Source organism: Geotrypetes seraphini, chromosome 6 (genome assembly GCF_902459505.1).
Source record: "Geotrypetes seraphini chromosome 6, aGeoSer1.1, whole genome shotgun sequence".
Classification (NCBI taxonomy): Eukaryota; Metazoa; Chordata; class Amphibia; order Gymnophiona; family Dermophiidae; genus Geotrypetes; species Geotrypetes seraphini.
In genome coordinates, this window is record NC_047089.1 from 142,995,201 (window position 1) to 143,013,765 (window position 18,565).

General features: G+C 46.8%; 1 protein-coding gene across 2 annotated transcripts in view; it reads left to right on the forward strand.

Annotated features, from left to right (window-relative positions):
- The window catches only part of EIF5B (eukaryotic translation initiation factor 5B), a 372,530-nt gene that overhangs the window by 251,130 nt on the left and 102,835 nt on the right, over nucleotides 1-18,565 (forward strand). For both annotated transcript variants that reach the window (XM_033950652.1, XM_033950653.1), the window contains exon 15: nucleotides 12,034-12,165. In XM_033950652.1, the coding sequence (XP_033806543.1) occupies nucleotides 12,034-12,165 (132 nt within the window). The remainder of the gene's footprint in view (nucleotides 1-12,033; nucleotides 12,166-18,565) is intronic.

The following is an 18,565-nucleotide window of genomic DNA, read 5'->3' on the forward strand; positions in this document are numbered from 1 at the left end:
AGGTTCAGTTTCTTCCGGAATAGGGCATGGTTGGCTTCAGTTCTTATAGTCTCTGCGAGATCATTCTAGATGATGTTCTGAAAGAGCCCCATTTGGATTCTCTGCCTTTCATTTCTCAGGTGTACAAAAGTGCAGTGTAGACGGTAGCGTCTCTGCTGCAGACATTGGCAAGTTCAGGAAGAGACGCTTGGTGTGCTCCCAGTCCCTGGAGTTTCTGGGGCTTCTCTTCGTCATATATTTCTTTTCAAGGCATGTCAACAGAACCTTTGACAATAGATCAGAATTCTTCTGAACCGTCCGGCTCCCTCGGCCTGGTTTTATCTTCAGGTTCTGGGGTCTCGGGCAGCCTCCTTGGAGGCAATCCCCTGGGCCAGAGTACCCATGCACTCTTTACATTGGTCCCTCCTATCTTGTTGATATCCACAGAGTTTTCCTCTTCAGATGCCGCTTCTCTGGTCGGTGCCAGCTAGCAGCAGCTTGAGCTGGTGGCTTTAGGGGGAGGCTGTCTGGCTTCTTTGGATTTCCAGGTGGATGACTCTTAGGATGGATACAAGTCTATTGGGTTGCAGGCTTACTGTGGGGCCCGCTTCATTCAGGGGCAGTGGACTCCTGGTCTGAAACGTTGATTGACTAATTGTCTGGAGCGTCGGGCAATTACTCTCCAGCTCTTTCTGAAAGGACCAGCGGTGCAAATTTCTCCGACGACACCACAGAGGTGGCGTACTTACATCATGAGGGATCTCTAGTGCTCTCTTCGGCCAGAAAGATTGTTTGCGTTCCTTCTGTCTTTCTTGGTGGCCCATGTGGCCGGAGTTGACAATGTTCAGACAGACTTCCTCGACCAAAAATTTTTGGACCCAGGAGCATGATCCCTCTCGCAGGATCGTAGAGAGCTGGGGTCAGCCCCAGATGGACTTGTTGGCTTCGGCAGAGAATTCGAAGGCCAGGGTGCTTTTGAATCGACGAACAGTGAGGAAGCTAGGACCGAATGTCTTGGTTTGGCCCTGGCTGGCTGGCTCACAAGCTCCTCCTGTATGATGATCCCTCCATGATCTCTGGTTGGTTGGGTCCTCTGCCGGATAGCAGTGCATCCCGGCCTGGTGATTCTAGTAGCTTCAGACTCTGAGCCCCTCTTAATCAATATCTTCTCAGTCAGGGGCCAGTGCCCATGGAGATCCAACGGTGCTTTGGTCTTACAGAATGTTTCTTGAGCATTTAGCTTGGAGGAAGCGTGGTTTATCAGATGTAGTTATCTAGATTTTTTTGTGCTCGTCGAAACCCTCTACTATAGCGTCTTATGCCAAAGCCTGGAAGGCTTTCAACAATGGTGGTGCTAAGAATCACGTGGAGTCTGAGAGGGTTCCTTTTTGATGATCCTGGGGTTTTTTTCAGACGGGTCTAGAAACAGGTTTAGCAGTGGCCTTCCTTCAGTTCAGTTGCAGGCCTTTCATGTTTTAGAGCGTGCTGAGGCACTAGTTCGCTTACTGCTCATCCTGCTGTGTTCAGGTTTCTGGGAAAAGCACTTTGTTTGTGGACTTCCCTTGCGTTTCTGTTCCCTTGTGGAATCTTAACATCATTCTGCAGGGCTTTGAAGAGGCCCGTTTGGAGTCATTGAGAGATATTCTCTTCTGGATCTGACGGTCAAGACTGTCCTTTTTGTTGCCACAGCGTTTTTTGGGTGGCTTCAGGCTCTTTCGTACAGAGCGTCCTTTATCTGTTTTTCGGATGTAGGAGTGTTCTCCATACTGTACCTTCCTTCCTTTCTATCGAAAGTGGTTTCTGCCTTCCATGTTAAACAGGAAGTTCGTTTGTCTGCTTTCTTTTCACAGGCTCAGAGCAAAAGGATCGGATCTGTGCAAGTTGGCTGTCAGGGGAGTCTTGCTCCACTGTTTAGAGAAGACTAATATTTTCCGGCTGTCTGATCACCTATTTGTCCTGATTGCTGCGCCTTGCTGTGGTTGGCCAGCCAAGGCTTCAATCACACGATGGATTCGACTGGTCATTTCCATGACTTCCATTGCCCGCGACAAGCAGTCACCAATTTTGCTTAATAACCACTTGACTGGAAGTGTGGCAGCATTGTGGGCGGAGTCTTAAGCGATTCATCCTGATGAACTTTGCAGGGCAGCTACGTGGTCATCTCTTCATACTTTTACCTGGTTTTTTTTCCGAGTGGATGTGGCTGCTTGTTTGATGCCTTTTTTTGTGACCTCGGTGTTGAGAGCAGGCTCTTCTGTATCCTCCCTAGATGTTACCATTGGTTTGGTACGTCATCTAGTGTATGGAATCCAGAAGGGACATGACAGAATGGAAGATTAGGTTTATACCTTCAATAATCTTCTTTCTGTTAGGCCCTGTAGGATTCCATACAACTCGCCCTCTCTGTGTACACTCAGTTGTTTGGAATAGCCTGCTTCTTTTTGCCTTGATGATTCTCCTTACAGGCTTCTGCGCTTTCCAGCCAGTTGACAGATCCTGTGGGGAGTTTTCTGTGAGTTTGCATTACCTTTTTTGGGGTGCTCATTGCACACAGCAGGTTAGTTCTACATTGTTCCTCAATGTTTCTGAGTTGTCTTTGTGTCTGTTTATCGCTTAATATTTTGCAGAGCAAAACCAGTTCAGGAATTACATATGTTGCAGGGGATTCTCCCCGTACCCCCTTATCATGGTCATAGATTTGTCTGTTGCTTGTCTTTGGCATGTAACTGGATATATTTGCTAGCTCTCGGGCTAAGTGGGGGTGGAGCATGAGCTCAGAAAAGTTTGTGGATTTCTGCAGCTCCCGGAATTGTGGGTGGGATATGAACACCTAGCTTATGGACTCCTACATGGACTAACAGAAAGAAGATTTATCAAACCTACTCTTCCAGTAGTGAAAATGGGGGAGAAGCACTAAGGGATAGAAAAGGGCATAATTGTTACAGTGTGTTAGTGTGGTTTCCCTACCTAGTTGTGTCCTTCAAGAATCAGTACTCTTAGCTTTACTGTTTAATGTATATATACCAGGCCTTGACAAATTTTAATTAAATCTAGGATCTAGTCCAAAAACCTAAGAGTCAGCACCTAAGATCCTTCTCGCGTCTCCTTTCTCACACTTCCTACAATGTTCCCAGTGCTTTTTTGTTGGAATGGGTGGGGTGGGGGGGGGGTGGAATAGAAGCAGCTCCTTTAGAGATTGACTAAGATTTTTTTCCTATTTGTTTGCCTGTGGGCAAATAAAATGTAATAAATCAGTTCTTCAAGTTATCCCAGGACAAGCAGGCAGCATATTCTTAACTGATGGGTGACGGCACCGACAGAGCCTCGGTACGGACAATTTAGAGTGATTGCACTCTAAGAGAACTTAGAAAAGTTCTAGTTAGGCCGCACCGTGCATGCGCGTAGTGCCTTCCCGCCCGACGGAGGCACGTGGTCCCCAGTTTCTTAGTTTCCGTGGAGCTAAGAAGACGCGTTTTTCTTTCAATGGCCATTGAAAGACTTTTCGCTTGCCTTTCCCGCTCGCACGGTTTTTGTCTTGGAAGCTTTCTTCCTTTGTTTCTTTCTTCTTATTTCTTTAAAAAAAAAAAAATTCGTTCTTTTTTTCCCTTTTACGGCTCGCCCCGGCGGGGCCTGTTGCCATCATCGAAGCTTCAGCCTTCGATTTAGCGGAGGCCGTTTTCACCTTCATGCCCCCTCAGCCAGGATTTAAGAAGTGCCAATGGTGTGCGCGCCCCATCTCTTTGACCGACCCGCACAATTGGTGTCTCCAGTGCCTGGATCCGGATCATAGGGCTTCCACCTGCACCCGTTGTGCTACTCTTAAAAAGCGCCCCTTAAAAAATCGACAAATTCAGCAGAAACTTCTGTTCGGTGCTGCGATGACTGAGCCCTCGGCCTCCACACCGACGTCGGTGCCTTCTAAGCCGGCACCCACTTCGACGCCGCACAACACCGATCCTGATCTTTGGGATGACTCAGAAGAGCCTCTATTGTCTGATGAGAGGCTATCTTACACCTGAGGAAGACCCTTCTGTACGGGACCCTTCTGCCAAGCCTGATCCATCCTCCTTTACATCTTTTTTAAAGGAAATGTGTGAGTCTCTTTCTATTCCTTTGGAGGCTGAATCTAAGAAGTCTAAAGCTTTTCTTGAGGCTTTGGACTTTGATCAACCGCCCAAGGAATTTCTAAAATTACCCCTCCATGATATTTTACGTGAGACTTTCTAAAAAAAACTTGGAGACACCCTTAACCATCCCCGATGCTCCTCGAAAATTAGACACTTTATACAGAGTTATTCCCATTCCAGGCTTTGACAAGCCTCAACTCCCGCATGAATCCTTGCTTGTGGAATCCACTTTGAAAAAGACTGCGGGCTCTAGTGTCTATGCTTCTGTCCCTCCTGGCAGAGAGGGCAAAGCTATGGATAAGTTTGGCAAGCGGCTCTACCAAAATGCGATGCTAGCCAACCTCTCAGGTAATTATTCCTTTCATTTTTCATTTTACCTGAAGCATCTTATCCAACAGCTTTCTTCTTTTGAAAAATATCTCCCTGATTGGAAGCTTCCCTTATTCCATCAATACACGTCTAGTTTATTGCAGCTTCGCAAGTTCATGGTGCGTTCCATCTATGGCACCTTCGAACTTACATCCAGGGCTACAGCAATGGCTGTTGCTATGAGACGTCTGGCTTGGGTTCGAGTCTCAGAACTCGATGTCAACCACCAGGATCGCCTTGCCAATGCCCCCTGCTTAGGTGACGAGTTGTATGGTGAATCTATGGATTCTACTACTCAAAAGCTGTCTGCGCATGAGACTAGGTGGGATACATTGCTGAAAAATAAAAAGAAGCCTCCATCTCCTCGTCCTTTTCGCCAGCAGTCATCCTACCAATGTCGCTACTCTGCTCGTCCTCTTCCTCCTTCTCAGCAGCAACCTCGGCGTCAACGTCAACAGCAACGCCAACAACCTCGGGCTCAGCAGCAGCAATCAGTGAAACCACCTGCACCATCTAAGCCCACTCAACCCTTTTGACTTTCTTCTTCAGGACATCGCCAGTCTTCCTCAGTCCTCTCTTCTGCCCCAACCTATCGGAGGACGTCTCTCCTTTTTCCTCAGCCGTTGGGAACTCATCACTTCAGATCAGTGGGTTCTGAACATCATTCGCCATGGCTATTCTCTCAATTTTCAAACTCCCCCCCCCCCCCTACAGTCCTCCAAAAGAGTCTGCTTTGAACACCTCTCAGTCATCTCTACTTCTTCGGGAGGTTCAATCCCTTCTTCTTCTCAACGCTATAGAAGAAGTTCCTCTAGATCAGAAGGGGCAGGGATTTTACTCCCGTTATTTTCTTGTCCCCCAAAAAACCGGAGACCTCAGACCCATCTTAGATCTCAGGGATCTCAACAAATGTTTGGTCAAAGAGAAGTTCAAAATGCTCTCTCTCGCCACACTGTATCCTCTTCTCTCTCAGGACGACTGGCTTTGCTCCCTCGATCTAAAAGAAGCTACACTCGCATACCGATCACTCTCACATCCAGACCGTACCTCCGGTTAATGATCAATCACTGCCATTACCAGTACAAAGTGTTACCCTTCGGTCTCGCTTCCTCTCCCAGGGTATTCACAAAATGTCTCATTGTGGTGGCCGCTTTTCTACGGTCTCACCTTCTCCAGGTCTTCCCTTACCTGGTCGACTGGTTAATCAAGGCTCATTCGGCTCAGGCAGTGACTCTGGCTACCAACTAGATCATCCTATTTCTCCAAATTCTGGGGTTCAAAATCAACCTGCCCAAGTCTCATCTCATCCCCACTCAACGACTCCAATTCATCGGAGTGATCCTGGACACTGTTCTCATGAAGGCGTTTCTTCCACCCAACCGCCTTCAGACCCTTCTTCATCTCTGTCAGCAGGTGCTCCCACAGCTCTCTATCTCTGCGAAGCAAATGATGATTCTCGTGGGTCACACGGCCTCGACAGTTCATGTCACCCCCCTTCGCTCGTCTTCACCTGCGTACACCTCAATGGACCCTAGCTACCCAGTGGTCCCAGGTGATGGATCCTCCTTCGCGACACATATCTGTGACATCGTCTCTTCGACAGTCTCTGCAATGGTGATTGAAATCGTCCAATCTCTCCAGAGGTCTTCTGTTCCATCTGCCTCCTCATCATCTGGTCATCACCACAGACGCATCCCCATATGCCTGGGGAGCTCATTTGAACGATCTTCAAACTCAGGGTCTTTGGACTGCCCAGGAAAAGAAACACCATATCAATTTCCTGGAACTCAGAGCAATGTTTTATGCCCTCAAGGCTTTTCAGCATCTCCTCCTCAAGTACTACTGCTTTGCACAGACAATCAAGTTGCAATGTACTACATCAACAAACAGGGTGGCACGGGATCTCACCTCTTATGTCAGGAGGCTCAAAAGATTTGGTCTTGGGCGACAGCTCGCCAGTTATTCCTGAGAGCTGTCTACATTCAGGGAGAGCAGAATTCCTTAGCAGACAAGCTCAGCAGAATTCTCCAACCTCACGAATGGATTCTCGATCCCTTGACTCTTCAGACCATTTTCGCTCAATGGGGCACTCCTCAGATGGACCTATTTGCGGCTCCTCATAATCATCAACTGCTCCGATTTTGCTCCAGACTCTACTCCCCTCATCGTCTGGCGGCAGATGCATTTCTCCTGGATTGGACCAATCTATTTCTTTATGCCTTTCCCCCTCTGCCTCTCATGTTACGAACTTTATTCAAGCTCAAGAGGGAAAAAGCCACCCTGATTCTCATTGCTCCACGGTGGCCCAGGCAACATTGGTTCTCCCTTCTTCTTCAAGTCAGTTCCAGGGAGCCCATACTTCTTCCAGTTTTTCCTTCTCTGCTTACTCAGCATCAGCAGTCCCTTCTACATCCCAACCTACAGTCTCTGCACCTGACAGCTTGGTATCTCTCGGGCTGAGCTCATCTCACTCTCTTCTTTCTCAGCCTGTCCGTTCTATTCTTGCTGCTTCCAGGAAGCCGGCCACTCTTCAATGTTACTGACAGAAGTGGACCAGGTTTTCTTCCTGGTGCTTTCGGCATCATCATGATCCTACTTCACTAGCAGTAGAGCTTGTATTGGATTATCTTCTTTCTTTGTCTAACTCTGGTCTCAAATCTACTTCTATCAGAGTACACCTCAGTGCCATTACTGCTTTTCATGAGCCGGTTCACGGAAAACCTCTCACAGCTCATCCTTTGGTTTCCCGATTCATGCGGAGGCTTTTCTATGTGAAACCACCTCTCAAGCCCCCTGTCTGTCTGGGATCTTAATGTGGTTCTTTCCGCCTTAATGAAGCCTCCTTTTGAACCATTGGCCAAAGCTCATCTCAAATTTCTCACTTGGAAAGTCATCTTCCTTTTTGCTCTCACCTCTGCCAGGAGGGTCAGTGAGTTGCATGCACTAGTTGCCCCCACCTTTTACTGTCTTTCACCATGACAAAGTGGTTCTATGTACACATCCTAAGGTTGTCACTGACTTTCACCTTAACCAGTCCATTGTCTTACTTGTATTCTTCCCGAAACCTTATTCTCATCCTGAGGAACAGGCTTTGCATACTTTGGACTGTAAGCGTGCTTTGGCTTACTATTTGGAGCGCATTAAACCTCACCGCTCCTCTCCTCAACTTTTTCTATCTTTTGATCCCAATAAATTGGGTCGTCCTGTTTCTAAACGTACGCTATCCAATTGGCTTGCTGCTTGCATCTCGTTCTGTTATGCTCAGACCGGACTGACACTGGAAGGTTCTGTCACGGCCCATAGAGTAAGAGCTATGGCAGCATCTGTGGCTTTCCTCAGATCAAGTCCTATTGAGGAAATCTGCAAGGCTGCTACTTGGTCCTCAGTTCATACTTTCACGTCTCATTATTGTTTGGATGCATTCTCCAGACGGGATGGTCACTTCAGCCAATTTGTTTTGCAAAATTTATTTTCCTAATGACCAACCTTCCCTCCATCCCTCTTTTTGTTAGCTTGGAGGTCACCCATCAGTTAAGAATATGCTGCCTGCTTGTCCTGGGATAAAGCACAGTTACTTACCGTAACAGGTGGTATCCAGGGACAGCAGGCAGATATTCTTACGTCCCACCCTCCTCCCCGGGTTGGCTTCTTAGCTGGCTTATCTTAACTGGGGACCGCGCGCCTCCGTCGGGCGGGAAGGCACTCGCACATGTGCGGTGTGGCCTAACTAGAACTTTCTAAGTTCTTAGAGTGCAATCACTCTAAAATTGTCTGTACCAGAGCTCCGTTGGTGCCGTCACCCATCAGTTAAGAATATCTGCCTGCTGTCCCTGGATAACACCTGTTACGGTAAGTAACTGTGCTGTACTTCTGTACCACCTGTCTCCCCCTCGCCAGCCTTCCCCGCCCCAGGCTTCCTGTCTCTCTCATTCTTGCACCAGCCTTCACCTGCCAGGCTGTCTCATAAGAAAATAAAAATAGCCTTACTGGGTCAGACCAATGGTCTATCAAGCCCAGTAGCCTATCCTCACGGTGGCCAATCCAGGTTAGTGACAAAACCCCAAAGAGTAGCAACATTCCATGCTACTGATCTAGGGCAAGTAGTGGCTTTCCTCATGTCTTTCTCAATAACAGACTATGGACTTTTCCTCCAGGAAATTGTCCAAACCTTCCTTAAAACCAGCTACACTATCTGCTCTTACTACATCCTCTGGCAATGCATTCTAGAGCTTAACTATTTTCAGAGTGAAAAAATATTTCCTCCTATTGGTTTTAAAAGTATTTCCCTGTAACTTCAAGTGTCCCCTAGTCTTTGTAATTTTTGACAGAATAAAAAATTGATCCCATTCTACTCCACTCTGTATTTTGTAGACTTCTATCATATCTCTCGTCAGCTGTCTCTTTTCTAAGCTGAAGATCCCTAACTTTTTTAGACTTTCCTTATAGGAGAGGAGTTCCATCCCCTTTATCATCTTGGTTGCTCTTCTTTGAACCTTTTCTAGTGCCGCTATATCATTCTTGAGATAGACCAGAATTGAACGCAATACTCTAGGTGAGGTTGCACCACGGAATGATACAAAGGCATTATAATATTTTTAGTCTTGTTAACCATCCCTTTTTAAAAATAATTCTTAGCATCTTGTTTGTTTTTTTAGCCACCAATGCACGTTGTGTGGAAAGGTTCATCTTATTGTCTACAATGACACCCAGATCCTTTTCTTGGGCACTAACCCCCAAGTTGGACCCTAGTATCCGGTAACTGTGATTTGGGTTATTCTTCCCAATGTGCATCACTCTGCATTTGTCCACATTAAATTTCATCTGCCATTTGGACATCTAATCTTCCAATTTCCTAAGGTCTGCCTGCAATTTTTCTAATTTCCTAAGGTCTGCCTGCGTTTTAACAACTGACGGTTTGTTCTAGCACTATATGGAAAATTTAATAAAATACATTTAAACATAACAACTTTGAACAGTTTAGTGTTATCTGCAAATCTAATTACTTCACTTGTCGTCCCAATTTCCAGATCATTTATAAATAAGTTAAATAGCACCATTCCCTGTACAGATTCCTTCAGCACTCCACTGTTTTACTCTCCTCCATTGAGAAAAAAAGACCATTTAACCCTACCTTCTCTCTTTTCTATTTGATAACTAATTATTAATCCACAACTGAATTTTGCCACCTATCCTATTACTAATTTTCGCAGGAGCCTCTCATGAGTAACTTTATGAAAAGCTTTCTGAAATTCTAGATATACTACATCAACCAGTGCTCTTTAGGACATTATTAGAATCCTGGGTAGTGTTTCAGCTTATTCCATTTTGGCCCGCCAGATGCTCTAGATTAGATAGTGAGTGGGCAACTCAGCTTCCAAGGCCACCCTCAGCAGATTACCCTTTAAAGGGTAGATCATGTTTGCTAAAGGACTAGATAACTTCATGGACAGTTTGGTGGATCGCCACCCCAAATTCCTTCTAGATAGTAGGAGCCATCAACTTGCCAGAGGCAATAGAAGCTATTTTCATGTCTTCAGCAGAGCTCGCCAATTTTCCTCTGACTACTCCTCTCAGATGCCCTTTCAGGGGGTCCAGACAGAGATTTGATGGTTATCGGTGCCAGCAGACTTAGAGCTAGATTCACTAAAGATACTGACTTGATCACATTTGGCCGATTCTCTGACCGATTCTCCAGCAGCGATCAATGCACTATCAAGTTTGCATGGCACAGATGTTGTGTGTGTATTGCACATGCACAATCTGTCCCATTTAAAAAAAGAAAAAAGACCCTCTCCTGCACCAGGCACCCCCAAGGCACCGTCCCCCCTCAAACCCCCCAAAAATGACAGGAGAAATGCCCACTTCCCTCCTGTCACAAAGGACATCCCAAGTCAATTGCCCCCTTCCAATCACCCCTACCCTCCCCCCTCTGAAAAAAAGGCAGGAGGGATGCCCACTCCCTCTTGCTACCGGAGGCCTCCCCCTCATGCCCCCCTCATACCTTTTAAGTTGGGAGCAGGAGGGGTGCTCAGTCCCTCCTTCTCTAAGTCTACAATGCCAGGCCTTCCCCTCTCTGGTGCATCATTTGATGCACGGGGAGTGGCCTAAGGCCTTGATTGATTCAGATGCCTCAGGCCCCTTAGGAAGGGGAGGGGCCGGAGGTATCTGAGTCAATCAAGGACTTCCTTAGGCTCCTTCCTCTGTATCCCAGATACAAGGAGGAGGAGCCTAAGGAAAAATGTCTTTGAGACAGAGACCACTCTTCGGAGACCAAGGTCTGCCGGTTGAGAAAATCGGCTTGGACTTTCTCTATTCCTGCCACATGGACCACTTGAACAGCATTCGAGACGCCAAGCTGAAGGTCTGTTTACATAAGCCACCACAGTAGCACTGTCTGAAAACACCCTGTCTGCTTTCCCTGTCAGGAAAAACAGCAACTCTCATAAGGCTAATCCAATGGCTCTCAGTTACAGACGATTGATGGACCACTTGCCCTGGAGAAGAGGGCTATCTGGGTGCTGAGGCTGATGTGTGGTTGATTTGGTTATCTTTGCCTATGCCAGACTTTCATAGCATGTTTGGACTCCTTTGTGCCAAACAAATACAGGAGTCCTTACTGCCCTCCTGTGTGGACTTGTTTTGATTCACCTGATTTCTGCCTCTGACATTGCCAGTGTTAGTCTTGAAACCTCTGCTATTTTACCTAAGATAAAGAACAGATGTGTTTCAGGTATTGGAGGACTTTCTCTTTCTCTCTCCTCCTGGGGGGGGGGGGTTCCATAGTTCCTGCTTGTTCATACCCTTAGCAAGTTGGTTCTGAGTTACTCATGAGAGTGTTTATTGTTTTCTGTTTAATTGTTGAATGTTTATTAATCATTGTTCTATTTTCTGAGATTCAAAGCAGAACAGAATGTGTTTCTTGCCAAGGGAAGTTTCCCGTGCCTCTTTTCTTATGTTTCATTGGCATTCTGTTGCTTTTGTACCAACTGAAGAGGGGTGGGGGTGCTGTGCTCCACCACAGAAGGGGAGGAGTCCTCAAGTTTTTAGAGATAACCTTTTGTACTTCAAGGGAAGGGGGAATCAACAACTCAAGTATGGACTCCTGTGTAACCTAACAGAACCCAGATTACTGAGGTAAGAACCCTAATCTGTTGATTTAGGAATTTGGTTGGGCTGTGAATTTTTCAGCACCCCCTCGTATAGATTATGTGAACTAATAGAATGCATTGCTTATCAATAGATCTTTAACAAGGCCTTTTCTTAAATAAATGGGTGCGAGTTGTGGAAGCAAAAGCAGTATTGGGCATTTTAGAAAACCTATGATAAACACGATCCATTTATATGGAGAGAAACAGAGATAAATAGTGGTCATTTAGGAGTTTAAGGTGCATCAGGAAAATAAATTGAGCAGACCAGTTGATTTATTGCTTCCTTGTATTAGCATAAGATACTGCACCCTGAAGATGAGCAAGAGTATGTGTATTGTGTGCTGTGAATAGGATCTTCCTCTGTACTGAAAAAGTATTTGTGTGTTTTGGGTATTTTTTTTTTTTTAAAGATTGATCGGTTATATGATTGGAAGAAGAGTCCAGATACAGATATTGTTGCTACCTTGAAGAAGCAAAAGAAGAACACAAAGGATGAATTTGAAGAGCGCACAAAAGCAATTATAGTAGAATTTGCACAGCAGGTAGGTAATTTTATCGATGATTCTTCTAATATTGGGAGTGGAAGTGTGACAGAAATGAAGACATTACTGGCATCCTGACTAAAAAATCCAACTATTGGTGAAAGTATCAAATTCCAAGAGATAATGGTATATTTTTAAAAATTGTCCCTTCACAGACTTAAGGACAATATAGAAATACTTAGTAGTACTGTAGTAGTAGTAGCAGCCGCAGTAGAAACTGTACAAAATATTGAGTGCTCCGAAGTTCTTGATTATAGTTTTTTACTAGATATACCTTCATGTGGCCATGAGCTCTCAGACTCATGTATAGCATTCTCATTAGATAACGTGACCATTTTTTGTTTTTCATAAAAACGGGACATCTATTAATTGTCAGTCCCGCCCCAATCCCGCCCCCAATCCAGTCCCAATTTCTTCCATTCATTTTTCATGTACAAATAATATCTTATTAATTCATAATGGTAACCATAATTTTAAAAACCCACAAAGCACACTATTCGCAGAGAAAATGTTAATTATCATTTATTTTTCAAAGATGTCAGGGCAGAAGACTTTAAAATATGCAATGTCACCTCAGTAACTATAGAAAAATAGACAAATATAGTGCAAAATATAGACAGTAGGTATAAATTCTCAACTGACACATTTTGATCACTAAATTGAAAATAAAATAATTTTTCCTACCTTTGCTGTCTGGTGATTTCATAAGTCTGGTTGCGTTTCCTTCTGACTGTGCATCCTTTCTTTCTACACTCAGGCCCAACAATTGTCCCTTTCTATTCCCTCCCTCCTTCCTTCCTATGTCCTTAGTGCCTCTTCCCGTGTCCTTAGTGCCCCCAGTGCCTCCTTCCTATATCCTTAGTAGAGAATGACACGGGGAAAAAATCTGTCCCCGTCACCGCCCCGTCCCCGGCCCACCATCCTCTGCACTTCCCCGTCACCGCCGTTCCCTTCACCGCTCTGTCACCGTCCCCGCCATCCCTTTCAACGCCCTGTCACCGCCACTGCCATCCCATTCACCGCCCCGTCACCGTCCCCGCTGCATCCATATAAGCCTTAGTACTGTAATATTTAGCTTATTCCTTTCTTATAAATCAAAGTTCCTGCTGCTGAACTAGAGAAAGAGATGTTCAGCTGGCAGGGCTTTGTTTATAAATTTTTATCAACACAACTAATATACTACTTTATCCTAAAGCAAAAAATAAATAAATAAATAGAATTTTTTTTTTCTACCTTTGTTGTCTGGTTTCTGCTTTCCACATCTTCTCATTCAATTCCTTCCATCCACTGTGTGTCTTCTCTCTGCGTCTTCCATTTGCTGTTACTGTGCCTCTCCCTTCACCCCCCCCCCCAATTGGTCTAGCACCCATCTTCTTCCTTCCGCTCCCTCATAGTCTGGCATCTGTCTTCTTCCCACTCTGTCTTCCATATTTCCCTTCAGGGTCTGTTCCTCTCCACCCTCCTTCAATGTCTGTTCTATTCCTTTCCACTACCACCCTTCCCTCCCTCCTTTACCATCTGTTCCTTTCTACCACTCTTCAGCTCCTCTCGCGTGGCCTATCTATCTACCTTCCTCCCTCTTATTTTCGTGGCACGTTACAATGTAATTTGTGCAAGCCACTGGAGCCTGCGAGCTCGGTCCCTGTCCCATCCCCACAAACCATCTCGCTTCTGTGCTCCTATTTTCCCCATTTCTAATATCTCCCCTATATATCTGCCATTGCCCCCCCCCCCTGTGTCCATATACCATCCCCATGGCATGTCCCCTTTATGTCTCTGTCCCTATGCCCCATGCACATAATTTCCCCTTTTTCTGTTACCTTCCTGTGTCCAGATTTCCCCTATCTTCCTCTTCCATACCAGTGTGTCTCTTCTTTTCAACCCCATCTAGCTTTTTTCCCTCTTTATTCCCCCCCCCCCCCCCGCTTCTAGCATCTGGCTCACCTGCCTGTCCTTCCCTTTCTTTCCTGCTGTGGGTTTTTCTTTCCGTTTTCATCCCCTTGGCCCAGAATCTTTTTCCCTTTCACTCCCTCCTTCCAGTTTGAGCCGGGAACATGCGCAATCGCGCGGTCCCCGCAGCCCCACCCGCCTTCCCAATCGATGCTAGTGTTTAGCCAGCTCTCTCCAATCTCCTCACCTTAGTTTGCAGGCTTTCTTTTTCGGCGACCTGCACGCGCGGCTGCTCTGTGTTCAATCTTCTGCTCTGCTGCAACTTCCTGTTTCCTGTTGCGTCAGAGCAGAAGATTGAACACTGATTAGCCGCGGGTGCGCGGCTCTTTGATAGCATGCGGGTCGCCGAAAAAGAAAGCCTACAAACTAAGGTGAGGAGAAGGGAGAGAGCTGGCTAAACACTAGGATCGATTGGGCAGGTGGGTGGGGGCTGCGGGGACCGCGCGATCCTTGATGCCTCACTACGGAGACAAGACCATTCACCGCTCCACGGGGCGGTGAATGGCCTTGTCCCCGTCCCCGCAGCGACTGCTATTTTTCTTTCCCCGATTCGGCGGGTTACCCGCGGCTAAACGCAGCTAGCCGCGGGTAACTGCCACTGTGTCATTCTCTAATCCTTAGTGCCCCTCCAATGTCGTTAGTGCCCCCAGTGCCTCCTTCCCGTGTCCTGCCTCCTTCCTATGTCCTTAGTGCCCCCAGTGCCTCCTTCCCATGTCCTTAGTGCCCCTTCCTATGTCCTTAGTGTCCCCAGTGCCTCCTTCCTATGTCCTTAGTGCCCCAGTGCCCCTTCCTATGTCCTTAGTGTCCCCAGTGCCTCCTTCCTATGTCCTTAGTGCCCCCAGTGCCTCCTTCCCATGTCCTTAGTGCCCCTTCCTGTGTCCTTAGTGCCCCCAGTGCCTCCTTCCTATGTCCTTAGTGTCCCCAGTGCCTCCTTCCTATGTCCTTAGTGTCCCCAGTGCCTCCTTCCTATGTCCTTAGTGTCCCCAGTGCCTCCTTCTTATGTCCTTAGTACCCTCAGTGCCTCCTTCCCATGTCCTTAGTGCCCTCAGTGCCTCCTTCCTATGTCCCCCCTTACTGCCTTCCAGCCTTTGTCCCATCTTCTCCCCCAAAGCCTGTTTGCCTACCTCCTTCCCTCCCTGCCGTGTAAAAAAAAAAAAAAAAAAGCCTCTCTCCTTACCTTCTTCCAGCGCCGATTCAGACCCACCGCCGCTGCTGCTAATTGCCGCCCAGAAGCCTTCTTCTCGACGTCAATTCTGACGTTCGAGAGGACATTCCGGGCCTCGATTCTGAAAAGCGCACGCAAAGGTGAAGGGAAGGGAGGGAGATGGCCCGATGAGGGGAAGAAATGCCTGGACCGTGGTGATCAGGAGGGAAAAGGGAGTGGGCTGCTGGATCACGTGATCGTGAGGAAGTCTGCTGACCTAGAGGGGTGGGAAGGGAGGCAGCGTGCGGCAGATACTTTACTGCGGGGACAAGGCCATTTACCGCTCCACGTACCCCCTCAAATTACCGCTGCATGGCATTCTCAAGGATACTCTCCAAGAATTGGGAAATGCCTCTGACTGTCACAGTAGCTCCAAGAAAACTTGATTCCATTTACAGAATCAGTTCTTCTCTGGGGTTTGATAAACCACAGCTTCAGCATCAGTCATTACTTGTGGAATCAATGTAGAAAAAATCTTTTGCTTCGAGAGCCAATGCGTCAGCGCCACCAGTTAGAGAAGGCTGGATTATGGATAAATTTGGACATCGCCTTTACCAAAATTCTATGTTGGTGAACAGTGTCCTTAATTACAAGTTCTATATGTCCTGTTATCTTAAGCATCTGGTATGAAAATTGCCTACTTTTGCCGAAACCTGCGGGCATTTCTTTTCTTCGGGGCTTGACTTAGGAGCGTGAGAGCACCGCTCCCCCCTCCCCCGAAACCAGCAGGGGAGCCTGCTGCTACAAAAAGCCAAGACCCATCACCCGAGCCCCGCACCGAAACCTGCGGGCATTTCATTTCTTTTCTTCGGGACTCGACTTAGGAGCGTGAGAGCACCGCTCCGCTCCTCCCCCGAAACCAGCAGGGGAGCCTGCTGCTACAAAAAGCCAAGACCCAATGGCACGCAGCCGTTTGGCACGCCAACGAAGGTGCACGACAAAAACGCATGCGCCTTAGTGCGCGCCTTCGTGAAGCGACTACTACCGATCCAACTTCCATCCAAGAGCAACCACAATTTCCGCGAGAACCCTCACGAGGACTCCAACATCCCGCACCAGGGTCAACAACGCATCACCTCCCAGTGCCGACCACCTGCAGCGATAACACCAACCCAGAGATTCTTCCAGCCTGCCAGTACCTCTGGCCAACTCTGATAAGTACCTTGCATGACTACTACTCCATCTATCCCTGACCAAGATTTCCTAATACCTGCACCATCTTTCTTTGCATGATGGCCCCCTTACAAAACTACCTGACCTTATTTCTCATGTTTTTCTGGGCTCTTTACAATAATTGGTTAACCAAAGCTCTACTCTCCTCCCCGATCCCTATCCTCATAAGGCCTCGTCTTACCAACCCAGAACTCCAGAGGCCAGCCCAACGCCTCATTCTTGACTGCTCTGAATGGGGCCCCTTCCAAATCCCAGTTGTTCCTCCCTCTTGCAAACCAAAGAAATCTCACATAAATATTCACCGATCATTAAGGAAAATCACCCACTCTGCCCCAGAGGACACCTCTCACTACTAAAAGGCCCTGGATTTCTACTTAAACCTCCGTTCTATCAGGAACAAAGCTCTGACTTTGTCCTCTTTTCCAAAACATGGCTGATCTCCAACAACGACATCATAATTCGTGACTGCCTTCCACCTGGGGTAAAATTACCTCCCTACCCAGAACCTGGGGAAGAGGGGGAGGCCTAGCGATCATAATAAGAGATGCTTTCGAACCCACCATTCTAACCTTGAAATCCTCAACGGACCTCGAAATTCTTTCCTGTAAACTTCAATCGGAACAGCTAGAAGATAGCTTAATCATTACCCTATTTTACATTCCTCCCAAGAAATGGCCCACCACCAAAGACAGCTTCTTAGAATTCCTCCTCACTAACTCTATTAAGGGTCCCTACAACCTACTGGTCGGCGATCTAAACATCCACCTAGACAAGGTCGATAGGAATGACACGAAAGAGTTACTCTCCCTCACCACCTCTCTAGACTTCTCCGTGCCATCCCTTGAAAGAACACACCATAAAGGTCACTAACTTGATCTAGCAACCTTCTCCTCCAAAGACTTACTGTACCCTAAGATTCTCTGGGAACTACCCACTTGGACAGACACCCTATGGTCAGACCATCGACTATGCAACCTTCAACTTAACTGGCAAGCAAAGCGCCACACATCTTACCCCAAACTGGAAAAAAAGAACCAAGGAAACGATATCCACCAGAGGCTTTATCAACCCAACTGAATTCTGGTCACACTATGACCTCTCCTCCAACCCAGATCCTGACTCATTCACAGCCGATTCTTGGTCCAGCACAAGCACATATATACTAAACACCATGGCTCCTATTAAAAATAGGAAAATGAGAGACAAAACCACTGACGGTTGGTTCGACGCGGAACTAGGATCAATGAAACGAGAACTTCAGAAACTCGAAAGACTATGGCTGAAATCCGGTGACAGTAAAGACAGAACAAATTGGAGAACAAAATTAAAAGACTATAAAAATCTTATAACATCCAAACGCACCAACTTCTACGCTCTAAAAATCGGCTCCCCTTACCCCAATATCAAAAATCTTTTCAAAATAGTCAACAACCTCTTTGACATTCAAACCCTAACCCGTCCCACCTCTGAATCCCCTCCTCTAGCCAAAGCCCTAGCTGAGTTCTTCAACAGCAAAATCTCCAATTTGAGATCCTCCCTTTCGGGTGCCACTGCCAACCATCTGAACTACCCAGTTGCTCAGCCTTCTGACGAACCTAGAGCCGACCTTCTCTGGAAAACTTCACAATCCCAACCTGGCAACAATTCTCTACACTCTACTCAAAATATGCCAACTCCCACTGCAAACTAGACGAGTGCCCACCCAACGTAATGAAAGTTGCTCCGGTCACCTTCAAAGCCAAGTTACACACCTGGCTCTCTTTCCTTTTACTATCGGGAACTTTCCCTGAGGACCTAAGACAAATCCTAATTACCCCGATTGTAAAAAACCCCAAGGAACCTATTAACCTGACATCAAATTGCAGACCCATAGCGAACATCCCCTTCTTCACAAAACTAATGGAAGGTCTTGTCAATCAAGACCTAGTAAACTATCTAGACAAATTCAACATTCTAAATGACAACCAGTCAGGATTCCGACCCGGTCACAGCACTGAAACCATTATTGCCTCCCTACTAGATTCCCTCCACTCCCTGTTCAGCCAGGGCACAAGTGCGCTAGTCCTCCTGTTT